This window comes from Astyanax mexicanus, chromosome 8, assembly GCF_023375975.1.
Source record: "Astyanax mexicanus isolate ESR-SI-001 chromosome 8, AstMex3_surface, whole genome shotgun sequence".
In the NCBI taxonomy this organism is placed as follows: domain Eukaryota; kingdom Metazoa; phylum Chordata; class Actinopteri; order Characiformes; family Acestrorhamphidae; genus Astyanax; species Astyanax mexicanus.
Window position 1 is genome coordinate 45356126 of NC_064415.1, and position 23420 is coordinate 45379545.

The 23420-nt window shown below is 35.8% G+C and overlaps 1 protein-coding gene and 1 long non-coding RNA gene across 9 annotated transcripts; one reads left to right on the plus strand and one right to left on the minus strand.

Annotated features, from left to right (window-relative positions):
• The first annotated feature begins 476 nt into the window (after positions 1–476).
• parp2 (poly (ADP-ribose) polymerase 2) lies at positions 477–22776 on the plus strand. Of its 2 annotated transcripts, XM_022663598.2 has the most exons (18): positions 477–771; positions 1296–1322; positions 3538–3741; positions 3833–3991; positions 4597–4667; positions 4796–4846; positions 5784–5880; positions 7316–7391; positions 7485–7587; positions 7889–8042; positions 8178–8316; positions 9553–9616; positions 9862–9996; positions 13263–13390; positions 14337–14436; positions 16300–16398; positions 17303–17427; positions 22021–22776. In XM_022663598.2, exons 1-18 carry the CDS (start codon positions 708–710, stop codon positions 22178–22180), a joined length of 1956 nt encoding a protein of 651 aa, XP_022519319.1. In that variant the 5' UTR covers positions 477–707; the 3' UTR covers positions 22181–22776. The 2 variants fall into 2 exon arrangements, with proteins under 2 accessions (XP_022519319.1, XP_007241737.2); XM_007241675.4 differs by lacking the exon at positions 1296–1322 and having other exon boundaries at positions 479–771.
• On the minus strand, positions 5891–6669 carry LOC125803998 (uncharacterized). Of its 7 annotated transcripts, none has more exons than XR_007440494.1 (4): positions 6580–6669; positions 6335–6388; positions 6146–6253; positions 5891–6010 (listed from the first exon to the last, which is right to left on the minus strand). It is a non-coding gene; the product is annotated as an uncharacterized LOC125803998 (long non-coding RNA). The 7 variants fall into 7 exon arrangements; XR_007440493.1 differs by lacking the exon at positions 6335–6388 and adding an exon at positions 6470–6523 and having other exon boundaries at positions 6227–6334; positions 6580–6659; XR_007440491.1 differs by lacking the exon at positions 6335–6388 and adding an exon at positions 6038–6064 and having other exon boundaries at positions 5891–5982; positions 6227–6334; positions 6580–6649.
• Positions 22777–23420: the final 644 nt, after the last annotated feature.

Below are 23420 nucleotides of genomic sequence, written 5' to 3' on the forward strand. Positions count from 1 at the left end.
TTAGCCTAAAATCAGTTTTACTGGTAAAAACTCAAAATGTAATATCTCTACAAAGTAGGATTGGTTTTCTATAGTAAAAGTTCTCATTTCGGAGATCAGCTGTAAATATTTTACAAATAATAATATATACAGAACTATAAACCCATTCTGACTAGACACCATCCATTTACATAGAATTTCCATTTCTATCGATAATAACAGTTGTTTTATTTTTGCTAACAAAAGCTCCTTTTTTGCTTGTAGAAATTGTAAATCGAATTATAAGTCGAATTATTATACCCACATTGAACAATAAGGTGTGTCTAAATATATATATATATATATATATATATATATAAAACTGCACAAATAAAAAAATGCACATTACTACTATCATATCTTGAACTAACATTTGTTTCGGTCAGTATAGATAAAAGTGTAGATACTTCTACACTGTTTTTAGTGGAACATATAAATAAACTCTGTGCATGTTATATCTCTGTTAAATGCTGAGTTATTTTAATCTGCTCGTGTTTAGCTGTTCTGAATAATTCCGTGTGGGGTTTCTGTGCTTCTGTAATGCGGCTTTGGGGGACCGAATTCACTGTAACTCCGGCGCGAACTCCAACAGGAAGGAGTTAGGAAGGAGCATGTAGTTAGCATTACCCTCGCGCTGCAGGAGAAATAAACTTTAAACAATATTAATTATATAATTTTATAAAGACGAAATGCGTCAAACAAGAAGCCTCCGAGCAAAATCAGCCGCTAAGTCAGAGACTGAAGGGCCAGCAGGTAAATCTAACAGCCGGGTTTACTCTGTATCCTATTTTTAATAATTGTTCGGCAAACAGCAGAAAATCTGGTTCCATTTATCACAGCAAGTTTTCCAGACCTTTTTTTTTCTTGGAACTCTCCCATGGAGACCTTTTCTAACCAGTCTATATCTTATTATTGAATAATTACCACTGTTAAATAAAACCTGCAGTTCTTTAAATGTTGTTCTGGGTTCTTTTAAGACTCCTGGATGAGTTGTCCATGTCTATTTGGAATAATTTTGATTGGCCAGCCACTCCTGGGTTTACCAGCGTTTCATATTTTCTCCACTTGTGAATAATAGCTCTCACTGTGAGTCGCTGGAGTCCAACAGCCTTAGAAACGTTTGTAACCTTTTCCAGACTGACAGATAATCTGTGACTTTGTTTTCTCATCTGTTTTTGCATTTCTTCAGATCACGGCATAATGTGTTGCTTTAGAGATCTTTTTGCTGCTTCATGTTGTCAGACAGGTTCTATTTAAGCGTTTTCTTGATTCCACAGGTCTGCCAGTAATCAGGCCTGATTGTGGTTAGTAAAATTTAATTTAATCACAGTTAATTGGGGGCAAAATCTTTTTCACACAGGGTTTGGTTTGGATATTTATTTTCCCTTAATAAATGAAATCATCATTAAAAAGTGCTTTTATATTTATTCAGTTTATATTTGCCTGATATTAAAGTTTTTTTGATAATCTGAATAATGCAAGTTTGACAAAAATGCAAAAACAGGGTAAAGAAATCTATAAGGGGCAAATACTTTTTATGCTACTGTATATATCTATATATATTTGAAAAGGCTATATATTGGAAGAGGCTATTCATGTTTTAAAACCCTCCACAGTAGTGCTGTGCAGTATACCGGTCCCTACGGCATACCTGAGGGCAAAGTAGAACCGGTATGTGTTTCTGTCATACCGTCATACTGCTAGAGGCGCTGCGGAGCGCTGTGAGAAACAGCACTGTAAAAAAGAACAAGCAGCTCTGTGGAGTCCAACGCTGGTCTAGCTCTGTCCTGCCTGGAGAGAAATGAGAACAGCTCCTGCTTCTGTTTCTCACTATATGAGTATTTTTACCTGAGTAAAATACAGCAGTACCTACAGCCCTTTTAAATATTTTAATACTGTAGCTTGAAGGAGGATTTGAATGTATTTGTTAACTGAAGAAAGGGGAATTGTGGCTGTATTTTAATACTGTAAAGCCTCTAATGGCTTCTGGATTAATATATTGTAAATAGATATTAAACTTGTCTGACTTGTGCAATAGAGCTTTTGAGAAATATCTCTTGAATATTTAAACTTTGTGTATTTTAGATCCGCTTATAGTAATTATGAAACTATAATTTATATAACTAAACTAAACGGTAATTAAATATTTAGTTTAGGAAAGGAAGTTGTTTTAAAGTTGTTGGCATATCTCTTTTTAAGGTTGATTGTTTACATTCTTCAGCTGATTTTCAGCCAATAATCTGATTTCTTCATATATTGTTTAATTTTGTAGGATACTAATCAAAGCCTTAATTTAAAACCTTAGAATTTTATTTATTATATGTACTCCTAACAGTACAGTAACTCACAAACCAATGTAAAAGCCTAGTGATGCAAAAAATAAAAAGTAGAATTAAAAAAAAAACACCAGACTAACTCCCCCCCCCCACCAACTGTCCTTAAGCTTGTCAGCCACCCCAAACTAAAATTGTTCGTCCCATTTTTTTCATTACTGTTGTATTTATTTGTGCATTTTACTACAGACAAAATGTCATCTGACTTAATTAAACAGCCATATGGCTGCTCATCTCTCCTGGATTTGAATGTCTATTGTGACTCACACCTGGTGGCCAAAAGAAGAGTAATGTATTCTATTCTAATCTTGCCAATGAGACAAAAAGACAGTACACAGTGATGGTGATCAGTTTATTTTAGATAACTGTGGTTTACCAATTGTTTTGGTAAAATGTCTTATTTATTTTTCAGCTGTATTTCTGATAATGAAGTCTGATTTCTAAAACTCAATAGTGTCAAAGCCTCAGTTTAAGCCTTTGTGTTTTATATTATATGTACTCCTAACAGTGTAGTAACTTACAAACCTATATTAAAGCCCGGTCATTGAAAAAAAAAAAATAATAATAATAATAATAGTACCTTGATATACCGTGAAACTGTCAGAATCTTGAAAATACTGTGATATGCATTTTTGGTCATACTGCCCAGCACTAACTCCACAGAGATTAACTCATTGATAGTTATTGCCATCGCTTAATTGTAGTTGTTGCTGCCAAGGGAGGCCCAACCGGTAATAGGCTTAGGGGGCAAACACTTTTTCACACAGGGCTAGATTGATATGGATAACTTTTTTCTCTTAATAAATGAATTATTTAAAAACTGCTTTTTATATTGAATCAGGTTATCTGTCTGATGTAAAATTGTGTTTGTTAATCAGAAAAAATATAAGTATGGTATGATAAAAAAAAAAAGCAAAAACAACAAAAAAATGTAGGGCAAATACTTTTTCACAGCACTGTAAGCTTTTTACAGTAAATTCACACAAGTAGTGTGTTCTAGTACAGGATACTGTTAAAGGCAATACAGTCATGGTTTCCATGATCCTAATTTTAATTGTATACCTTGCTTCCAACAGCACTAATCCAGACACACACAAGAGAAAATATTTCAGCTCTATAAAAAATTGGAATATTGCTACTATTAGGTATGGCTGGTAATAAAGAAGATATTTCTGCCTATTTTCAGTGTGGCAGTGGGAGAATGATGATGGACAGTGGGAGCCATATACATCCACAGTGTGTGCCCAGCTTGATGCAGCATTCAGAGCCAGGAAGAGCTTAGTAACCCTGCAGTTCGGCCCTGGATACAAAGTGGACCTGGTGAAGATGACCCAGACTAACTCAGCAACCAAATATTGCAGGAAGATCCGCTCACACACTGTGAAGGCAGGTAGATGTGGAAGACATTATTTACCACATATAGACAATAAAGGCAATACACACAGAAACATACACACACATTCTGTCTTTTCACCCTACAGAGAATGTGAATGGAGATGGGGGCTCCCATCTGACCAGTGATGCTCCCGTTAAAGAGGAAGAAACTGAGGAGGAGGTGCCTGATGCAAAGAAGAGACGCAGAGGTGGGAAGAGCCAGAAAGATACCAAAGCTTCACCCACTAAGGAGACAGACAGTAAAGGTGACTTTTACTGTAGATCTGCTGAAATATGCACAATATTAACAGTGACCTTCAGCATTAAGGCGTATTTCTAACACAACAGGGTTTAATTTTATTTAACTTATTACTATGTCATGAATCAGAATAACCTAAAACGCATGTGAATGAAAATATGTATGTTGTTTTTACAAAATATATATTTGTATTATATTTTCATATAATATATTATTTATGTTTTATATTCAACCAAAATTAGTGGAGGCTCAAATTAATGTGCCTGTTGATCCATGCCCATAGTTTATATCCTGTGTAGCTTTCTGTGTAGTTTTCATGTAAAATGGCAAAAATAGATTTACTTTAGTTTAAGATAAAACTTAGATAAAACTTTAATAAAAAATGTAATCATTTGTTTAGGTTTATTTAAACATTTTACACTATTTTTGTAAATCCCTCATTGGCGCTGTAGAAGGTTTAACAGTCAAGTTCCTGAAAAGGTTTTATTTCAATCCACTCTTTTCCATGGGGAATTTAGTAGCAGTAACAGCTAATCCTCAGATGAATTGCTTTGTGGATTTGCATATAAATAAACATTATTCACAGTTCCTTCTATGTGTGTTTTGCTACAGAGGTGGTAAAGACGGTGGTGATGAAGGGGAAAGCTCCGGTAGATTTAGAGTGCAAGGCCAAACTGGGAAAGGTAACTTTTAGAAGAGCTGTAGGGTGATGTGACGTTTTTCTATTTATAAGCTGGAAAGTTTAAACTGAACACAACATGTATCATTCCTCTGGTTCCCCTGTGACGTCCACCCTCCTGCTCCTCTGCAGGCTCATGTGTACAGCGAAGGAAGTGACATTTATGATGTCATGCTAAATCAGGTGTGTACTAAACTGGTTTATTTGTATTAATTTGTTAATGAAACAGAACAGTGAAGGGACAAGATGTCGAAACATTGGCCAAATGTTGCAGAATATATGAATCCCATGGTTACACACAATTCAAAAGCTGTTCAATATTAAGAACTTATAATGTAATATAATATTAAGCTAGGCCTGTCACGATAGTTATGTTATCGACTTATCATAACAACAGACTGCTTGGATTTTTCCTTATTGAAACAGTAAAAAATACATATGTATGTTATTTCCAGAGTTTGTTGTTACTTAATTTTACCCTTTTACATGTTTTATTGACAAGGTCTGACAATTCTTAGAATTCACAATGTGCCCCAGTGTGGTTGTACTTTATTTGTTTTGTTTATTTAGTAAAGGAAAGTATTGGAAGCTCAATGTCACATTCTCAATGTCAAATTTCACATTAAAATGCTACTTTATCATTACTGTGGCACATTGTCTTTAAGCTACTTTGGGAGCCCAGAAGCAGGAAAAAAAAAAAACATTTTCTATAGTGGCGCTTTAAAATGACAATATTATCATTTTTTGCAATCATTTCTGGTACAATATATCATCCTGAAAATGTTATCATGACAGGCCTATATGAAGCTGATTCAAATGATCTGTTCCACCTTGGTGCAGCAGATTATGTCCCTCAGATTGGTTGTTTTAACTTAAAGTTTTACATCACACAGTGTACCCTACCTACCTATGTACCCTCCTACCTGCCTAACAACACTATTGCTCTGTTTTAACTTGGGGTTGAGAGGCTTTTCCGGTATTCTAAGTAGAAAATCCAACCTGTTGGAGCGTTTTTTAGTTCCGACATTTAAACTGTAACGTAGTTATGTGATGTTCACATTCACTTTGAATAGATTTGAGTCCACATCCACTCAAATTGACCGATTGTGCCATCTTTCAGACAAATTTGCAGTTCAACAACAATAAGTACTACCTTATCCAGCTGCTGCAGGATGACCACGCCAAAGCCTACAGTGTATGGATGAGATGGGGGAGAGGTAGGCAATATTTTCCAGCCTACAGCATTTTAACCCGACACATTCAACCTACAGCAGTTTATCCACACATTCAACCTACAGCAGTTTATCCACACATTCAACCTACAGCAGTTTATCCCACACATTCAGACTACAGCAGTTTATCCACACATTCAACCTACAGCAGTTTATCCACACATTCAGACTACAGCAGTTTATCCACACATTCAACCTACAGCAGTTTATCCACACATTCAGCCTACAGCAGTTTATCCACACATTCAACCTACAGCAGTTTATCCACACATTCAGCCTACAGCAGTTTATCCACACATTCAGTCTACAGCAGTTTATCCACACATTCAACCTACAGCAGTTTATCCACACATTCAGCCTACAGCAGTTTATCCACACATTCAGTCTACAGCAGTTTATCCACACATTCAACCTACAGCAGTTTATCCACACATTCAACCTACAGCAATTTATCCACACATTCAGACTACAGCAGTTTATCCACACATTCAGACTACAGCAGTTTATCCACACATTCAGCCTACAGCAGTTTATCCACACATTCAGCCTACAGCAGTTTATCCACACATTCAACCTACAGCAGTTTATCCACACATTCAACCTACAGCAGTTTATCCACACATTCAGCCTACAGCAGTTTATCCCACACATTCAGACTACAGCAGTTTATCCCACACATTCAACCTACAGCAGTTTATCCACACATTCAGTCTACAGCAGTTTATCCACACATTCAGTCTACAGCAGTTTATCCACACATTCAGCCTACAGCAGTTTATCCACACATTCAGCTTACAGCAGTTTATCCCACACATTCAGCCTACAGCAGTTTATCCACACATTCAGCCTACAGCAGTTTATCCACACATTCAGCCTACAGCAGTTTATCCACACATTCAGTCTACAGCAGTTTATCCACACATTCAGACTACAGCAGTTTATCCACACATTCAGCCTACAGCAGTTTATCCACACATTCAGTCTACAGCAGTTTATCCACACATTCAGACTACAGCAGTTTATCCACACATTCAGCCTACAGCAGTTTATCCACACATTCAGTCTACAGCAGTTTATCCACACATTCAGTCTTCAGCAGTTTATCCACACATTCAGTCTACAGCAGTTTATCCACACATTCAACCTACAACCTCTTGTGCAATGGATGTATCTGGTGCATATGAGGCTTTTAAGTTAGCTGTTTTTGGGTACCGTGTATTCTCTGTCTTTCCCCATAATCGAGATTCATTCCCCTCCACTAAAATTATAATTCAATTTAATGCAGTGAACCATAGATGCAGGTCCTGTTCTTTGGAAGGCAGTGGATACAGTATAGATACGTAGTACTGCTAAATATTAGATTTTGGTTTGGTCTGCAGTATATACTGTACTAATTATAACACATGATATTTTCCCACAGTGGGAAAAGTTGGACAGAACAATTTGGTGTCGTGTGGTGGAAACCTCGCTGAAGCTAAAGAGATCTTTAAAAAAAAGTATGATTTTCTTTAAAGGTTGATTTCAGTACTGTTAGTTACTGTTTGTTAGCATAGATTTTACAGTTGTGTGTGTGTGTTTTTGTTTCCCAGATTCTTAGATAAGACAAAAAATGAGTGGGAGGATCGGGCAAATTTTGAAAAAGTACCTGGAAAATATGATTTGGTGTTCATGGACTATACTGGTAATGACAATGTAAGAATGAACAAATGGTTTGATCCTTGTAAACTCTCATGTATTTAGAAATTTTATAATATAAATATTTGTGTGAAGTGTTTTTTATTACTATTATTAGTGGAATCATGGTTAACATACGATTGCTTTTTAACATCTAACCAAAACACATCTTTAACCTTAAAGTGAAATTAATGTAATAAGTGATTGCACATATTTTTACCTATTTACTCGTTTTTTGATGAATGGTTACTTGTATTCAGTTAATAGTTATGGTCAATCCTTATCTAATCTAATAATTTACTTTCTGCTTCTTTAATAGGAGGAAGAATCATGTGATGTCTCCACTTCTGTCCAGAAGAAGCCGTCTCAGCTGGACCTTAAATTGCAGTCTCTTCTGGAGCTCATCTGTGACATTAAAGCCATGGAGGAGTGTGTTCTTGAAATGAAGTTTGACACCAAAAAAGCTCCTTTAGGTATGTGTGTGTGTGTGTGTGTGTGTGTCTGTCTGTCTCTAACAGAAAAAATGGTAAATCTAAATTCTACTAATTTAACTGATCTAAATTCTTATAATCACACACAGATTGTAACTTTTGTGTAAATGCTTTCAGGGAAGCTGACTGTCGAGCAGATCCGAGCAGGGTACGCCTCTCTGAAGAGGATTGAGGAGTGTCTGAAGAAAAAAGGCAGCAACAGGGAGCTTCTGGAGGCCTGCAACCAGTTTTACACTCGAATCCCCCACGACTTCGGGTACAGTCAGTAAAACGGCAGCACAAATGTTTACACCTTAAAAAAAAACGTGCACAATAGTACATACTGAATAATTAATAATAGTTAATGCAAAATAATTTGTAGTGCATACCAAATAATTCAGTGGTAGTTACAATACAATTCATAATGAGTATTGAATAGTCATTTATAATACTTAATGATTCATTTGTAGTAGATTCAGAATAATTCATGGTGGATACTAAATGGTCCATTGTGATTACTGAAAAATGGATGGTTGGAATAATATAAATAATACAAAATATATCTTATTAAATATTGAACGATTTATAGTAGCTTATTAGATTAATTAAAAAGATACATTTTAGAGGATTCATTTGTATTGCAGTAGTTACTGAATAATTAATGGTTAGGAATGGATACTAAGTAATTCACAGATGATGCTCAATAATTATTAGTAGATACTAAACAATAAATGTAGATACTAAATAACTCAGTGGATACTAATAAATAATATATAGTGGTTGTGGAATAATACGTAGTAAATAGTGAATATTTTATAGTATTTACTAAGTAAATACAGTGGATTCAGAATAATTCATAGGTGATGCTGAAAAAGTGTCAGTAGATACTATTCAAATTAGGTACTGAGTAATTCATATTACATACTAAATAATATATAGTGGACACTGAATATTTCATAGTAGTTACTGAAGGATTTACAATGGATACTAAATAATTCACGGTGGATACTGAACATTTCATAGTAGACACTGAATGATTCCTAGAGGTTTGAAATAAGTCACTAGGTACTACATTATTCATAGTGAAGACTTAATAACTAATAGTACTAAATAGGGGTAAAACGGCACAGAACATTTACGGTTCAGTTCAAACTTCGTATAAACCCCACGGTTCCGTGCTTTTTTATGTTTGAGTTCTTTTTAAGAAATATCTGCAATGGATTGTTAAAATTTAATTAAATTAGTGGTGTCAGTCACTTAAAAATGAATTAAAAATTCATTTAATGCTGAAACTTCCTAGTATTATTGTGAGGCCACAGTAATAATAGTGTAGTGTGGTTTAGATCTGGTAGAATAAATTTTTTAGACATTCATACTAAGCGTCGTTGAGAGAGAGAGAGATAAAGAAAGAGAGATTGACAATAAACATTGTTTTAGGGCTTAACTTTTGTACTAGCTGTATCTAATTTGAAAACATTACAATCTGTAATTTTCTTTTATTTCTGCTCTCTAGTTTACGGGTGCCCCCTACAATCCGCACAGAGGAGGAGCTAAAGGAGAAGATGGCACTGCTGGAGGTGTGAGCAGAAATACAAGCTAATCACAGAACACTGATCATAAAACTTATTAAAACTCTTATACCATAAATCATAAATGGGTATAATTAGCTGAACTGTTTGTTTACTTGTTTTACCATGTCATTTATATTCTAAAAAAAAGTAGCGTAAGTCCCCCCCCTTCTTTCTCTCTCTCTCTCTCTCTCTCTCTCTCTCTCTCTCTCTCTCTCTCTCTCTCTCTCACATCTCACATCTCACACACTCAGGCCCTAAGTGATATCCAGATAGCAGTGAAGATGGTGGAGTCGAGTAGCCACAGTGATGAGCATCCTCTGGACAGGCAATACCACTCTCTGAAGTGTCAGCTGCAGCCTGTGACCCCCAACAGCCACGAGTTCCAGGTACACACAACTAGCTGTGCTCAGATGCAGCAGCTGGACAGCAGGTTGATCATAGCCCAGTTAGAACTGATGTTTTAGTATAATATATGAACCAGTAGTTGATTGGAGTAAGGTGGCTTTTACTGATGTTTAGTAAATTAATTCACTGCAGCAAATTGTTATGTAGCATTTCTTTTTTTTTGTATTTAATTAACTTTCAGTGACAGGCCTGTTAGAATAATAATGTGAATGGCCAGGATGTTTGTATTGTTCTGCCCCAATGCCTTGCCAGGGTCAACAGCAAGTTAACTCCTCCAAAAAAACACACCAGACGACAGTTTCCAATTCACACTTTATGGTCTTTGAAGTAGGGTAAAACTAGGAAACAAATACAACCCATTCAGAATGTAACTTAACAGAGTGCTAGCAAAACAAGGTTACCTTAGACAGAGTATAAAGTAACATACAGTCTTGTACTAAACTTTATAACTAAGTCATTCATAAGCATCTCGTGAAATATAACCTACCGACGATGCCTTCAAAGCAACCTTGATGCTCAGGAAGAAATAAACGTGTAACTTTAGCCTCTGCAAGCAAGAGTAAAGCACCCTGCTCTGTTTTCATGTAGAACTAATGTCCACTAAATATGATATCATCAACTAGTTACTGAATAGAAAAAACACCAAAATTGGTCAGTAGATGGCGGCAGAGGATTGCAAATAACCATACAACACTAAAAACAGGAGCAATTAATTACCGTATTTTTCGGACTATAAGGCGCACTTAAAAACTTTTAATTTTCACAAAAATTGACAGTGCGTCTTATAATACGGTGCGCCTTTTGTATGGATTTTACTCGTCAGGTTGTAAGGAGCAGTAAACACACACTCCGTGCAGCGTTATAGAGAGTTTCAGTGCTATACAGAGTCCAGAGCCGTGCAGCTCCGAGGCTGAGCAGCAATAGCATTAGCTAGATGCTAACCGCTAAGCTAGCTAGCTTATTCACTGAGATCAGTATTATCTAAATTTTACTCGTCAGGTTGTAAGTAGCAGTAAACACACACTCCGTGCAGCGTTATACAGAGTTTCAGTGCTATACAGAGTCCAGAGCCGTGCAGCTCCGAGGCTGGAGCAGCAAATAGCATTAGCTAGCTTATTCACTGTTCAGAGATCAGTATTATCTAAATTTTACCCGTCAGGTGTAAGGAGCAGTAAACACACACTCCGTGCAGAGCCGTGCCGCTCCGAGGCTGGAGCAGCAATAAATAGCATTAGCTAGATGCTAACCGCTTAGCTAGCTAGCTTTTTCACTGTTCAGAGATCAGTATTTTCTAAATTTAGCACTTTTAATACTGCTGGAGCAGTATTATTAGAGTTAGATGCTAATCGCTAAGCGTTCACCGTTCAGAGGTGAGTTATCGGCCTGTAAGTCTGTGCTGCTTAGCCTGGCTAGCATTAGCTAGATGCTAAGCGCTAACTCTCTCAGAGGTGAGTTTTATCAGCCTGTAATCTGCTTGTTTACCGTGTTAAAACAAGCTACGGGGGACGAATCGCTAGCTAATATCTCACTGTCTTACCAGAACACGCAGGATTACTCAGTGTAACGCTGTCGTTTAAGTTTGGGTTAACTTTACTAGTTTAGGTGACTAGCTAGCGTGCTAGCGGATAGCTATGCTAACGCTGGTGCAGCAAGCCTTAGTGGACATCTGGAAATCTAAGCTTACTGTAAATAAACTGAAGCACGTTACTCACCCAAATAAACAGTTTTCAGGAGAGGAATCTGTGTAGATTAATATCCAGCACTCGTTTGACTTTGAAAGAGCTATATTTTGTATACTGAGACGCTCCACCGGCAAGCGACCACCCCCGGTGGGGGAAGGGAAACATGGCGCCACCCCTGTTCACTTTGATATAGGCACCCTTTCTAGTGTCACTTAACGCGCCTTATAATGCGATGCGCCCTATGTATGGAAAAATAGCAGAAAATAGGCGTTCTTTGATAGTGCGTCTTATAATACGGTGCGCCTTATAGTCCGAAAAATACGGTAAATAGAATAATGTTGACTTGGTTTAAAAACAGTGGTTTCATTTTATTTATTTAGGATATTATCATTAAATCATTGGCATAATTTTACCAATTATTTATTATCATCAAATCATTGGCAAAACAATGAATGATTAACGTTTATCACAATTATTTTGGTACAATATATTGTGCACATAAAAATGTTTTTGTGACAGGTGTGGTATAATATTTAAGCTTTTTAATATTTCAGTTTACTTTTTACCATATTTTCCGTACTATAAGGTGCTGGATGTTAATATACACTGATTTCTCTCCTGAAAACTGAATATTTGGGTGAGTAAAGTGCTTCTGTTTACTTATAGTAAGCTTAGATTTGCAGATTTCAGTGGCTAGTCGCGGTAAGCGGCTAATGCCGGTTGACAGCGCTACACTGAGGAACCCCGAGTGTTCTGGTAAGCCAGGGTGATATTAGCTAGCTAGTTCACCCCACATAGCTTGTTTTAACACAGGCTATGGTCCGATAATACTGACTTGGCAAAGTAGCTAGCGCTTAGCACAGTTAGTGGGTAATGCTAATACTGCTCCAGTCTTGAGTCTCTGTGTTGGAGAACTAAACTGAAACTCCTGTATAATGCTGTACTTCAGCGAGTGGCTTTACTGCTCCTTACAAACTAACTGGTAAAATTCATACATACAAGGCGCACCAGATTATATTTCATTATCTTTATTGCAGTGGCATGAAATGCCTTAAAATGATAATATTGTTTATTGCAATTATTTCTCAGGCAAATATCATCCTAAAAACATTATCAGCACAGGCAAAACATTTTTTTTTTTCTCTGAGCTTGTCCAGAAATGTGTGAAGCTCAAACTCCACTTCCTAACTGCAGAAGATAAACTGATCTCCAAAAGCCGTTACATTTAATATTATAATTTTTTTCAACATTTAAAAAAAAATTTGCTTTCTTCATTTTACATTGAAAAGGGGAAAACTTGGGCAAATTATTTAAGCATTGTTTCAAATTTTCTTGATAAATGGACCACTATAATTGCTTCCTAATGCATTAGAATTAAACGTTTTTACATTGATTTTCATTAACAGTTAAGAGGCTGCAAGGTTTTTGTGCATCAGTGACAATATAAGTGTTACTTTATGAACAAATAGGCAGTCTTTACACTATAAGAAAAGAGATGTACTGTCAAATATTACTGGAATGTGCATCTGTTCATACTCTCCACAACTTTTTTTAATGTTTGTTAGGTAATTGAGAAGTATCTTCAGTCCACCCATGCACCCACCCACAGTGACTACACCATGACTGTCCTGGATATTTTCTTAGTGGACAGAGAAGGAGAGAGGGACAGTTTCCTCACTGAGATGCACAACAGGTACTAACAAACATCTGAGTGTGATTTTCTTAAACAAAAAATATATTTGCAAATCAGAGGGCTGAGGTTTCTGTCGATTGGGTGGAACTTCAAGCAAATCCATGACAGTCTTAGCAGACATTTTATTCAACATTATATTGGGCTAGACAGTGTTTCTTCTAAGATATATTTTTTGAGATGCCACATAAGTTTTTCTGATTGGCCTAGTTGGTCTAGCAGGAAAGTTCAGAGAGCAATCAGAGCTAAGGAAATGTGGAAAGTGTGTAGTTCTATAATATATTGCATTTATCAATTTAATAATTAGGGCTGTGTAATATTGTATCGTACACATTATATCTTGACAGTAATATCATTATAGTAATATGATTTTAAACAATACGTATTGTGATAATAGCAGTCTTTAAAGCAGTGTATTGTTTAGTTTAGATTTTCAGGTTTTAGCTTTTTGGAATTATGGTTGAATGATTTGCTATTTATTGTGTATTGTTACATTATTACTATTTAACACAAAATCAGAATCTTGGTGTTGTTTACAAAATAGACAAAAGTTTACATATTTTTTTTAATAATAATTTTTGTTGTGTATTTTAAATCCAGGAACATTGTTATTGCAAAAATACCCTGAAATAAAGTGATAATTCTTTTTTAGCCATTTAGGGCCGACACCTAATAGAAATATGTAATTTCATCTTTGCGGTCATAATTTCATCCGCCTTATGAGTACCTTTCTAGTGGTATGTTTTGGTTAAGCAGACACACTCTCCCTAAACATTAGTCAGTCTTTTTATAATACTGACTTAATAACTGCAGAGTTATATACCTTCTGTTAGACCTTTTAGAGCCTTTTATCAGGATGTCATAAAAGTTTTTTTAAGGTGTCTCTTTTTTTCATACAGTGTATTATGCTGTATCAGATCCTTAATAATTGTGTGTGTGTTGACCTAAGGATGCTGCTGTGGCATGGGTCTCGTCTCTCTAACTGGGTGGGCATCCTGAGTCAGGGTCTTCGAGTGGCTCCTCCTGAAGCGCCAGTTACCGGCTATATGGTGATAACCCACACACACACACACACACACACACACATACACACACACACTTATAAGCACACACTAAAGCAATCATAAAAACACTATTATAGAGAGGAATTAGTGTCAAATTAAAAAGCAAACACTACCGTGGGAAAATGTGAATGCAGCTTTTCCTCACTAACATGGTCTCTTTATTGAAAAACAATACACAACTATTTACATTTCGAAACCAAACACTGAATTTGCAGCAGTGTGGGACTATTTCGGATACCCGCTGAACGCACCCGAGGCTGGTTATCCGTTTTTGTGATCAATGTGGCCGTAAAGTCACAGCTAAAGGTGAACATACGTCAAACCTGTTCTCCCATCTCCGAGAACACCATCCCGCCGTGCAGCGCAAAGAATATGTTTCGTTTATAATTTTACTCTGAACCTAAATAAAACCTCTTTGTAGTCGTGCACAACCCATGCGGTAAGCGCCCGCAAAAGCGCTGAGTTATCCGAAATTTGGGCACGCAGGTACAGGCGTGAAGTGCGTGCTACGATGGATGCACGTGTCCGTGTAAAGGTCCTGGCCGGACTGGATGTGAAAGACGCCATTTATTTACATGCGTTAATTTTCTAATTCTGACGTGCCTGTTTTTCATATGTTAAAACCAGACTCTGTGTGAAAGCCTTAAAATAGAAATCTCTATTGTGAGGATCATGTCAGAAATAAATCCCCTCTTTCTGCAGTATCTGGTTATATACCAACTTGGCAGTAAAACGGACGTTTACAACAGTTATTTATCAGACACTGACCCAGTCTCAGTTCATCAGATATTAAATAATTTAAACTTAAATAATTGTACTGAATATTTTAAATACAGGATCTTTACTTCTTAGAGGACATGTAATGTGTATAACGTGTGTGTATGTGTGTATATATATATTATATATATTTACATATATATATATATATATATATATATTTTTTATATACACTCTTAATGCCCTTAAGAGTAGTGCAAAAACCTGGTTTCCTTCACCTAATGGTGTACACCTTTTTTTTTTTTTTTTAAGGAGACATTAAAATTATAATTGTTCCAGGTTTCTACAATAAATAGTTAATTGAACAAAAAACCTTTGTTGTAATTTCGTTAAGGGTCAGTTTAATAATATATGTAAAAACTGTGATACCGTGATAACACAGTATTTTCTGAGACGGTTATCATACCGTGAAAATCTCATACTGTTGCAACCCTAATAGTATTATAGTATTTATAGTATTATATCCTGTCAAAAAATACATTTTCTCTAATTTAAAGCAGAACTCCAGTGTAAAATGGACTTTGGGTGTATTAAAACGTGATAAAAAAATAGTAACCTTTGTTGAATAGTGCTCGACGCCCACAGATTTGCCCATGCAATGGGATGTAAACAGTGGCTTTTAATAAACTTTTTGTGCAGTTCTTAATGCTTCGTTTTAAATGTCAGGGCTCTCCAGATTCTGCCAATGAAGTGTGGGGCTTTTGAGCCTGAATATCGGTGGAAAAGTTCAGCGTTTGGTTTTAAAAAAGCAAATTCTTGTGTATTGAGATCAAGTGCAGTGAAATGTAATGTGATGTGTTTTTGCATTTCATTTCGGCATGTATTCTGCATGTTAGTGAGGAAAAGCATTAAACGTTTTCTGGCTTGCTTTTACATTTTTCCATAGTAGTGTTTGCTTTTCAATTTGGCACTAATTCCTCTTCATACTCTATTGCCCAGAAATCTGTAAGCAGTACTGAATTGAATTTAAATAATAAATGGACACTTTCACACTGTTGTTCTGAGGTTTATTAATGTGGTTTATAATTTGGTTTTGTTATGGCCATTTCTCTGTCTTTCTTTTGTCTGTAGTTTGGAAAAGGTATTTACTTTGCTGACATGTCATCCAAAAGTGCCAATTACTGCTTCACCAATCAGAAGAATAACATTGGGCTGCTCTTGCTGTGCGAGGTGAGGTGACCAGGTGTTTAAAACACACTTAGTCAGAGGGAACTAAAAGTACAGAACTGTAAATATATATACTATCAGAGTTAAAAGCTGATTATCTAGACAGTATTTTTTTTATTTTCTCACGAAAACACAATTTAAATATAATTACACTTTATAAGCAGAACATTTTCTATTATATCTTCTTTTAAATCTGTTGATATCCAGGAAATAAGTAATATAATTGATAAATTAGAGATATCTTCAGCTGGTCATATTTCTGCATTATTGCAACCACTTGCTTATATTTTTTAATTATCTTTTAAAACTTGTATTGTGGCAGAAGATTTAAAAGTTACCAAAAGTTATTCCCATGTTTAAAGCAGATAATCCATGTTGTTTTAACAATCATAAACTAAAAGCATGTCAAAAATTACAATTGAATCTGTGGTGTTGCTTAAAGTGCCCAAATTCAAAGTTTTATTTAAGTTGCAAGGAGCAAATAGACTGGGTTAAAAGAAAAATAAATAAATCTATTGGTATAATAAGGAGGGTTAGGTATCTGGTTAACACAAAATGTCTTCTTTCTCTTACTCTTCTTCTTCTTACAATATTATGATAAAGATAAATAATATTCATACAAAAAAATTAGAGGTTTAACATCACTCAGAACATTTCCAAAACTCTTCTCATGCTGGTATAGTGTAAGTATTGAGTATTTACTGCATGCTGTGTATTTAAATAGTAAATCATTGTGTACGTTAATATAATAAACATAAGGTCCTTAAGCATAAGGCACTTTTTGTGGTGTTTCACTATTTTCATAAACAACTCTAAATTATGTTGTGAGATGGTAAAATAAACACAGAGGCAATAAATGCAATCTCATACAAGAACGAGTGTTTATTATTTTTTCTTGCCCCAACAGGTGGCTCTTGGTGACTGTAATGAGATGCTGGATGCAAACTATGATGCTGACAGACTGCCTTCTGGAAAACACAGCACTAAAGGCCTGGGACAGACCGGTCCTGATCCTAAAAACTTTGTCACACTGTAGGTTCCGAATTTAAGAATGATATTTTCCCCCATCAGCCAACCTAAGAATTGTGGGATTGTGGTGAATCTTATGGTAAACCAATAGATTTATATTAAAAGGAATAGACTGCCGAGTGGTCCAGCATTCTAAAGCGCTGCCCCTATGAGCGGGAGGTTGCAGGTTCGAATCCCCGCTCATGCAGCTTTGCCATCAAGCTGCCGGCAGCTGCGGCGCTCAGAGGAAGCAAAAATTGACCTGCTCCCTCCGGGTGGGTAGATGGCGCTCTCTTGCCACATCACTAAAGGGTGATGTCCACAGCACAGGGCGTCTGTGAGCTGATGTATCGGAACCGAGCCGCTGCGCTTGTGTTAGTCTTCACCCTCCTGGTGTGTTGGGGCCAGGAGGTGATAGGGGAAGCCCTAGTGAGTGGGTTGGGTAATTGGCAGTGCTAAGTGCAGAAATCAGTTACTGAAAAGAAACACAGAAGTGCTAGGAAACAGGTGTGTTTCCACAGTGTTCTGTGGAGATCTGTCCTGAGGACCTACAGCTTCTCCTTGTGCAAAGTGCGCTGTATTGTTGACCGATGCACAGTGACACCATCTGCAGCAAGATGATGCTGCAGCTCTTTGGAGGGGGTCTGTGGATTGTCCTTGACTGTTCTCACCATTCTTCTTCTCTGCCTTTCTGATTTTTTTCTTGGCCTGCCACTTCTGGGCTTAACAAGAACTGTCCCTGTGGTCTTCCATTTCCTTACTATGTTCCTCACAGTGGAAACTGACAGGTTAAATCTCTGAGACAACTTTTTTTATTCTTCCCCTGAACAACTATGTTGAACAATCTTTGTTTTTAGATCATTTGAGAGTTGTTTTGATGAGCCCATGATGCCACTCTTCAGAGGAGATTCAAATAGGAGAACAACTTGCAATTGGCCTCCTTAAATACCTTTTCTCATGATTGGATACACCTGGCTATGAAGTTCAAAGCTCAATGAGGTTACCAAACCAATTCTGTGCTTCAGTAAGTCAGTAAAAAGTAGTTAGGAGTATTCAAATCAATAAAATGATAAGGGTGCCCATACTTTTGCACCGGTCAAATTTTGGTTTAATGCATATTGCACATTTTCTGTTAGTTCAATAAACCTCATTTCAATCCTGAAATATTACTGTATCCATCAGTTATTAGATTTATCAAACTGAAATGGCTGTTACAAACACCCAAATATTTAGAACTAAAATGATTAAGATTAATAGGGGTGCCCAAACTTTTTCATATGACTGTATAAACAAAATGACCTATGAGGAACTTAAGATAATTTCATTTAACGTAAATGGTCTACTAAATCCTGTAAAGAGAAGCAAAATTTTAACCAAAATGAAGAAAGAAGGAGCATCTGACGTTTTTCTACAAGAAACCCATTTAAATGACACTAAAAAGCTAAAGCTAAAACGCATGGGTTTCTTCAAAATATTTTTCTCTTCATACAAAACTGGGAGTAGAAGGGGATTAGCTATATTAATATCACAACAGGTAGCTTTTGAGTTGCATACAATGACCAAAGATAAGGAAGGTAGGTTCATTTTAATTTCAGGAAGTGTAGATGGGGTGGAAATAACATTGTTAAATATATATGCTCCCCCAGGTAGCAATCTTAAATTTTATCAGAAAATGTTTAATTTAATGGCAGAGGCTACAGGAGTATTAATATGTGGAGGTGATTTTAATATTCACCTTAATCCAAAAATGGATGTGCCTCATACATCACCTAAAAAATTAACATCAATACAAAAAAGAATTAGATTTCATAATGGAGGAATTAGGAATAATAGATTTGTGGAGGGATTTCTACCCAACAGGACGTGATTACACTCACTACTCATTTCCCCATTCAACATATTCCAGAATCGACTATTTTTTTTTCATATAAAAAGGAGCGGCATAAAATGTTAAAATGTGAAAAATGAACCATAGACCTTTCTGATCATGCACCAGTTTCAATGTCCGTATTGCTCAACGAAACATTAAAATATTTAGGAAATACCTTACCTAAAGATTTGTCTTGGACCTCTTTTCACAACAATTAAATCAGATATTCAAAGAAGGGATGTGATTCCCTTTCTTAACCTTAATTCAAGGGTGGAATCCATTAAAATAAACGTACTTCCTCGTTTCCTTTATCTCTTTCAAGCGCTACCCGTCAGAATTCCTACAAGTACTTTTAAAGCATGGGATATGATTATTTCTAGATGCATATGGCAAATTCGATTTCGAACCTTACAGCTCTCAAAAGAAAAAGGAGGAATGGCATTACCAAATTTAGAAAAATATTACGTTGCAGCACAGACAAGGCCTCCAATTTATTCATGTAATCCCAAATATACAGCAAAATGGAAAGATATGGAAGCTTCATTGGTAAATGATCCTCCTGTACAGGCATTTCTGGGGGATTGGGAATTTGTCAAAAATAAAATTGATTGTATAAAAAACACATATATCAAAGCAAACTTAAGTACATGGATAATGGTAATAAAAAAACATAATTTAAAGGAATCATTGAAATCCGTGTATCATTCGTTCATTTGATATTCAATTGAGAATCAAAATCGGAAAATTAAAAAACCAATTCGTTTTTTCGTTTTTGAATATAATACCAAAAAACAAATAACGGCTTGTATTTTGTATTTTTATTTGGTTATCCAAACAAAAATTGGAAATTTAAAAAACGGACCAGGAGCCGAATTTGATTTTGATTTTGAACTTGACCCATTTGTGTGCCCCGGAAGTTACTGATTTGTTTATTCTTGGTGGGTTTCTGTTGCGCGGGAGTTCACTGCAGTGTTATCTACACAGTCTGTATTGCTGTAGGCAGCATGGCCGGACTGGAACCACATTCTGGCCTAATTAAAGATCTTTTTGAAGGTATTAACTAAATATGACATTTAGCTACGGAACGTTAGACAAACACCTGAAAGATCCTGCCGATTTTTTCTGTTGTCATATCGTCTTCTTTCACTGCAACGCGTTTAGTTCCTCTGAACAAGATAAAACTCTCCATCCTCAACTCCATCCAAAGCCTACAGCAATACAGACTGTGTAGATAACACTGCAGTGAACTCCCGCGCAACAGAAACCCACCAAGAATAAACAAATCAGTAACTTCCGGGGCACACAAATGGGTCAAGTTCAAAATCAAAATCAAATTCGGCTCCTGGTCCGTTTTTTAAATTTCCAATTTTTGTTTGGATAACCAAATAAAAATACAAAATACAAGCCGTTATTCGTTTTTTGGTATTATATTCAAAAACGAAAAAACGAATTGGTTTTTTAATTTTCCGATTTTGATTCTCAATTGAATATCAAATGAACGAATGATACACGGATTCATTGAGAGTAATCCGATGGTGTGCTTATGATACTGATTTCATACCTAATAAACTAGATAAAAGATTTAAAATTTGGTTATCGAACGGGATTAAAGCGTATTGTAATATTATTGAAAAAAATAATCCACAAAATTTTCAAACGGTAAAAAAAAAAATAGTCCCTTGAGAACCAAGATTTTTATCATTATCTACAGATTCGACACTACTTCTATAAAACAATTAAAAATAATTCACCTGATAACACATCAAAATTATTTTTTGAAGCACATCAATCTCAGTCTCTAAAAGGAATTATATCTAAAATGTATAAGGGATTAATGGAAATTACAGATAATTCAACTGAATACATAAAACAAAAATGCTGTGTGGTCAGGAAGCTGGACATTGGCAAATATTTTGGGGATGCCCAAAATTAAGGGCTTATTGGTCAGATTTGCACAATACACTACAAAAAATATTTGACTTAGAAATTAACCAGAGATTTGATATTTTATTTTTAGGAGAGATCAGTCCTGAAGCAATTGGATCAAATAGATATCTGTGGAATATTCTTTTGATTGCAAGTAAAAAAGCCATAACAAGGAAATGGCATATACCTGATCCCCCAGTAATGGAAGAATGGATTAATATAGTCAATGAAATATATGTAATGGAAAAACTTACATTTGCACTTAGGCTGCAAATGTCAAAATTTGCAAAATTATGGTCAAAATGGACAATTTACATGAAGAATGAAAGACCAGATTTCATTGAAAAACAAACAGACTAAACTACAACCCAGAAAACTATTTTATTTCTTTTTTTATATATTGTGAATGTCAATTTTGGAAGTACACACTGGAAAAATAAAGAATTACAAAACAATAAAAGTGACCAAAACATCAGCTAGAAAGCATAGGTACTGAGAAGTGGTCTGTGGTCCTAACCTGCAGAAACACTCCTTTATAGGGGTTTTCTTGCCTATAATTTCCACTGGTTTTCTGTTCCATTTGCTTAGTTACATTGTGTTGTTTAATACATTTTTTTGAGCAGTATATATATATATATATATATATATATGAACATTGTAAATTTAAGATCAGGGATTCCACAACATTATCAAAGAATTTACAACTCCTGCATTAGGTGTAATAACTGAATAATAGGCCAAGAGCTTAAATAAATGACTGTACAGTGGTGAATTCATTCTGGATCAGTGCTCTCACTCTCTGCTGTTCTCTTATTCTGTAGGGATGGTGCCACCGTGCCCATGGGTCCCGGGGTAAAGACTGGTGTAGGCCAGGGTGGAGGATGCTCCCTGCTGTATAATGAGTTTGTGGTGTATAACCCAGCTCAAACACGCATGAGATACCTCCTCCGGGTGCACTTCAACTACTCCTCTCTGTGGTGAGGCTGATCAGCCTAGCGCTACAGATCTGTGCCTGGGATAAAGGTTTGAAATAAGGGACCTGCATGTAGAAGCATAGTGTAGATACAGCTGTACTGACTCCAGAACGTACAGTGGGTTCAGTTCTGACAGACTCCTTATTGTTGTAACAGTTGCTGGATATTTTGAAGATACCTATTTTACTATTTTTTGCTCTGTTGCTGTTTCTTTTAGACATTTTGTTACTGGAATTATTAATACGTTATTGGGTTTAAAAAGTAAGGTTTAGAGGTTTTCATGTTTGGGTTTTCAAGAACACATTGAAAAACTGGAAATTTGGTGATTGTTTACGGCTTGAACTTCAAAAGAAGAAAAGCTATGTAAAATGAATATTGAAATATTGAAGGTTCTGCTCTATTTCATTTAAAGTGAATGTATGACACTGTCAAAGTTGAGGTAAATAAAGGTTATATGTGCTTGAAGTTTTAGGAGACTCAGATGGGTCTTAGAGGCTGATTAGACAGCAAATACTGGAATTGAAGTTTATATTCCATGTTTCACTCCAGTTCTTATGCTGCTGCTATGTTTTGTAATTAAAAATAATTTATTAAAAGTGAAAAGTGTATCTATTTATTTTTGGACCCCAGTGACACATGCATGTTTACTGTCTTCAGAAAGATATATCATAAAACAAATGTAATGTTCAGTTTTGCAAACATTTTTGACATACAGTGGGATGAAAAAATATTTGCCCCCTTACGGATTTTTTTTTTTGTGTTTACACTTCACACTGTCATAGGTAAATTTTTCAAATGATCAAACTAACTTTAATCTCAGACAAATATAACCTGAGTAAATATAAAAAGCTCCTTCACATGATTTCATTTATTACGGGAAAAATATGCAAACCAATCTAGCCCTGTGTGAAAAAGGGTTTGCCCCCATAAATTAACTGAGATTAATCACACTTTTTGGAAAGCCGAGTTTCACTAACCAGAACCAGGCCTAATTACTGCCAGCCCTGTGGAATCAAGAAATCACATAAATAAAACCTGTCTGACAACTTGAAGCAGCTTAAAGAGTTCAAAAAGCAACACATTATGCCGTGATCTGAAGAAATTCAAAAAAGATTATCTGTCAGTCTGGAAAAGGTTACAAACGTTTCTAAGGCTGTTGGACTCCAGCGACTCACAGTGAGAGCTATTATTCACAAGTGGAGAAAATATGAAACACTGGTAAACCTTCCCAAGAGTGGCTGGCCAAA

What these genes read in the sequence shown, in the direction of transcription:
- parp2 (XM_022663598.2), top strand. Translation starts at nt 708, where the DNA reads ATGCGTCAAACAAGAAGCCTCCGAGCAAAATCAGCCGCTAAGTCAGAG. An exon ending in TAAGGAGACAGACAGTAAAG is followed by an intron (nt 3,992 to 4,596) that starts GTGACTTTTACT and finishes GTTTTGCTACAG; the next exon opens with AGGTGGTAAAGACGGTGGTG. An exon ending in CCTAAAAACTTTGTCACACT is followed by an intron (nt 17,428 to 22,020) that starts GTAGGTTCCGAA and finishes CTTATTCTGTAG; the next exon opens with GGATGGTGCCACCGTGCCCA.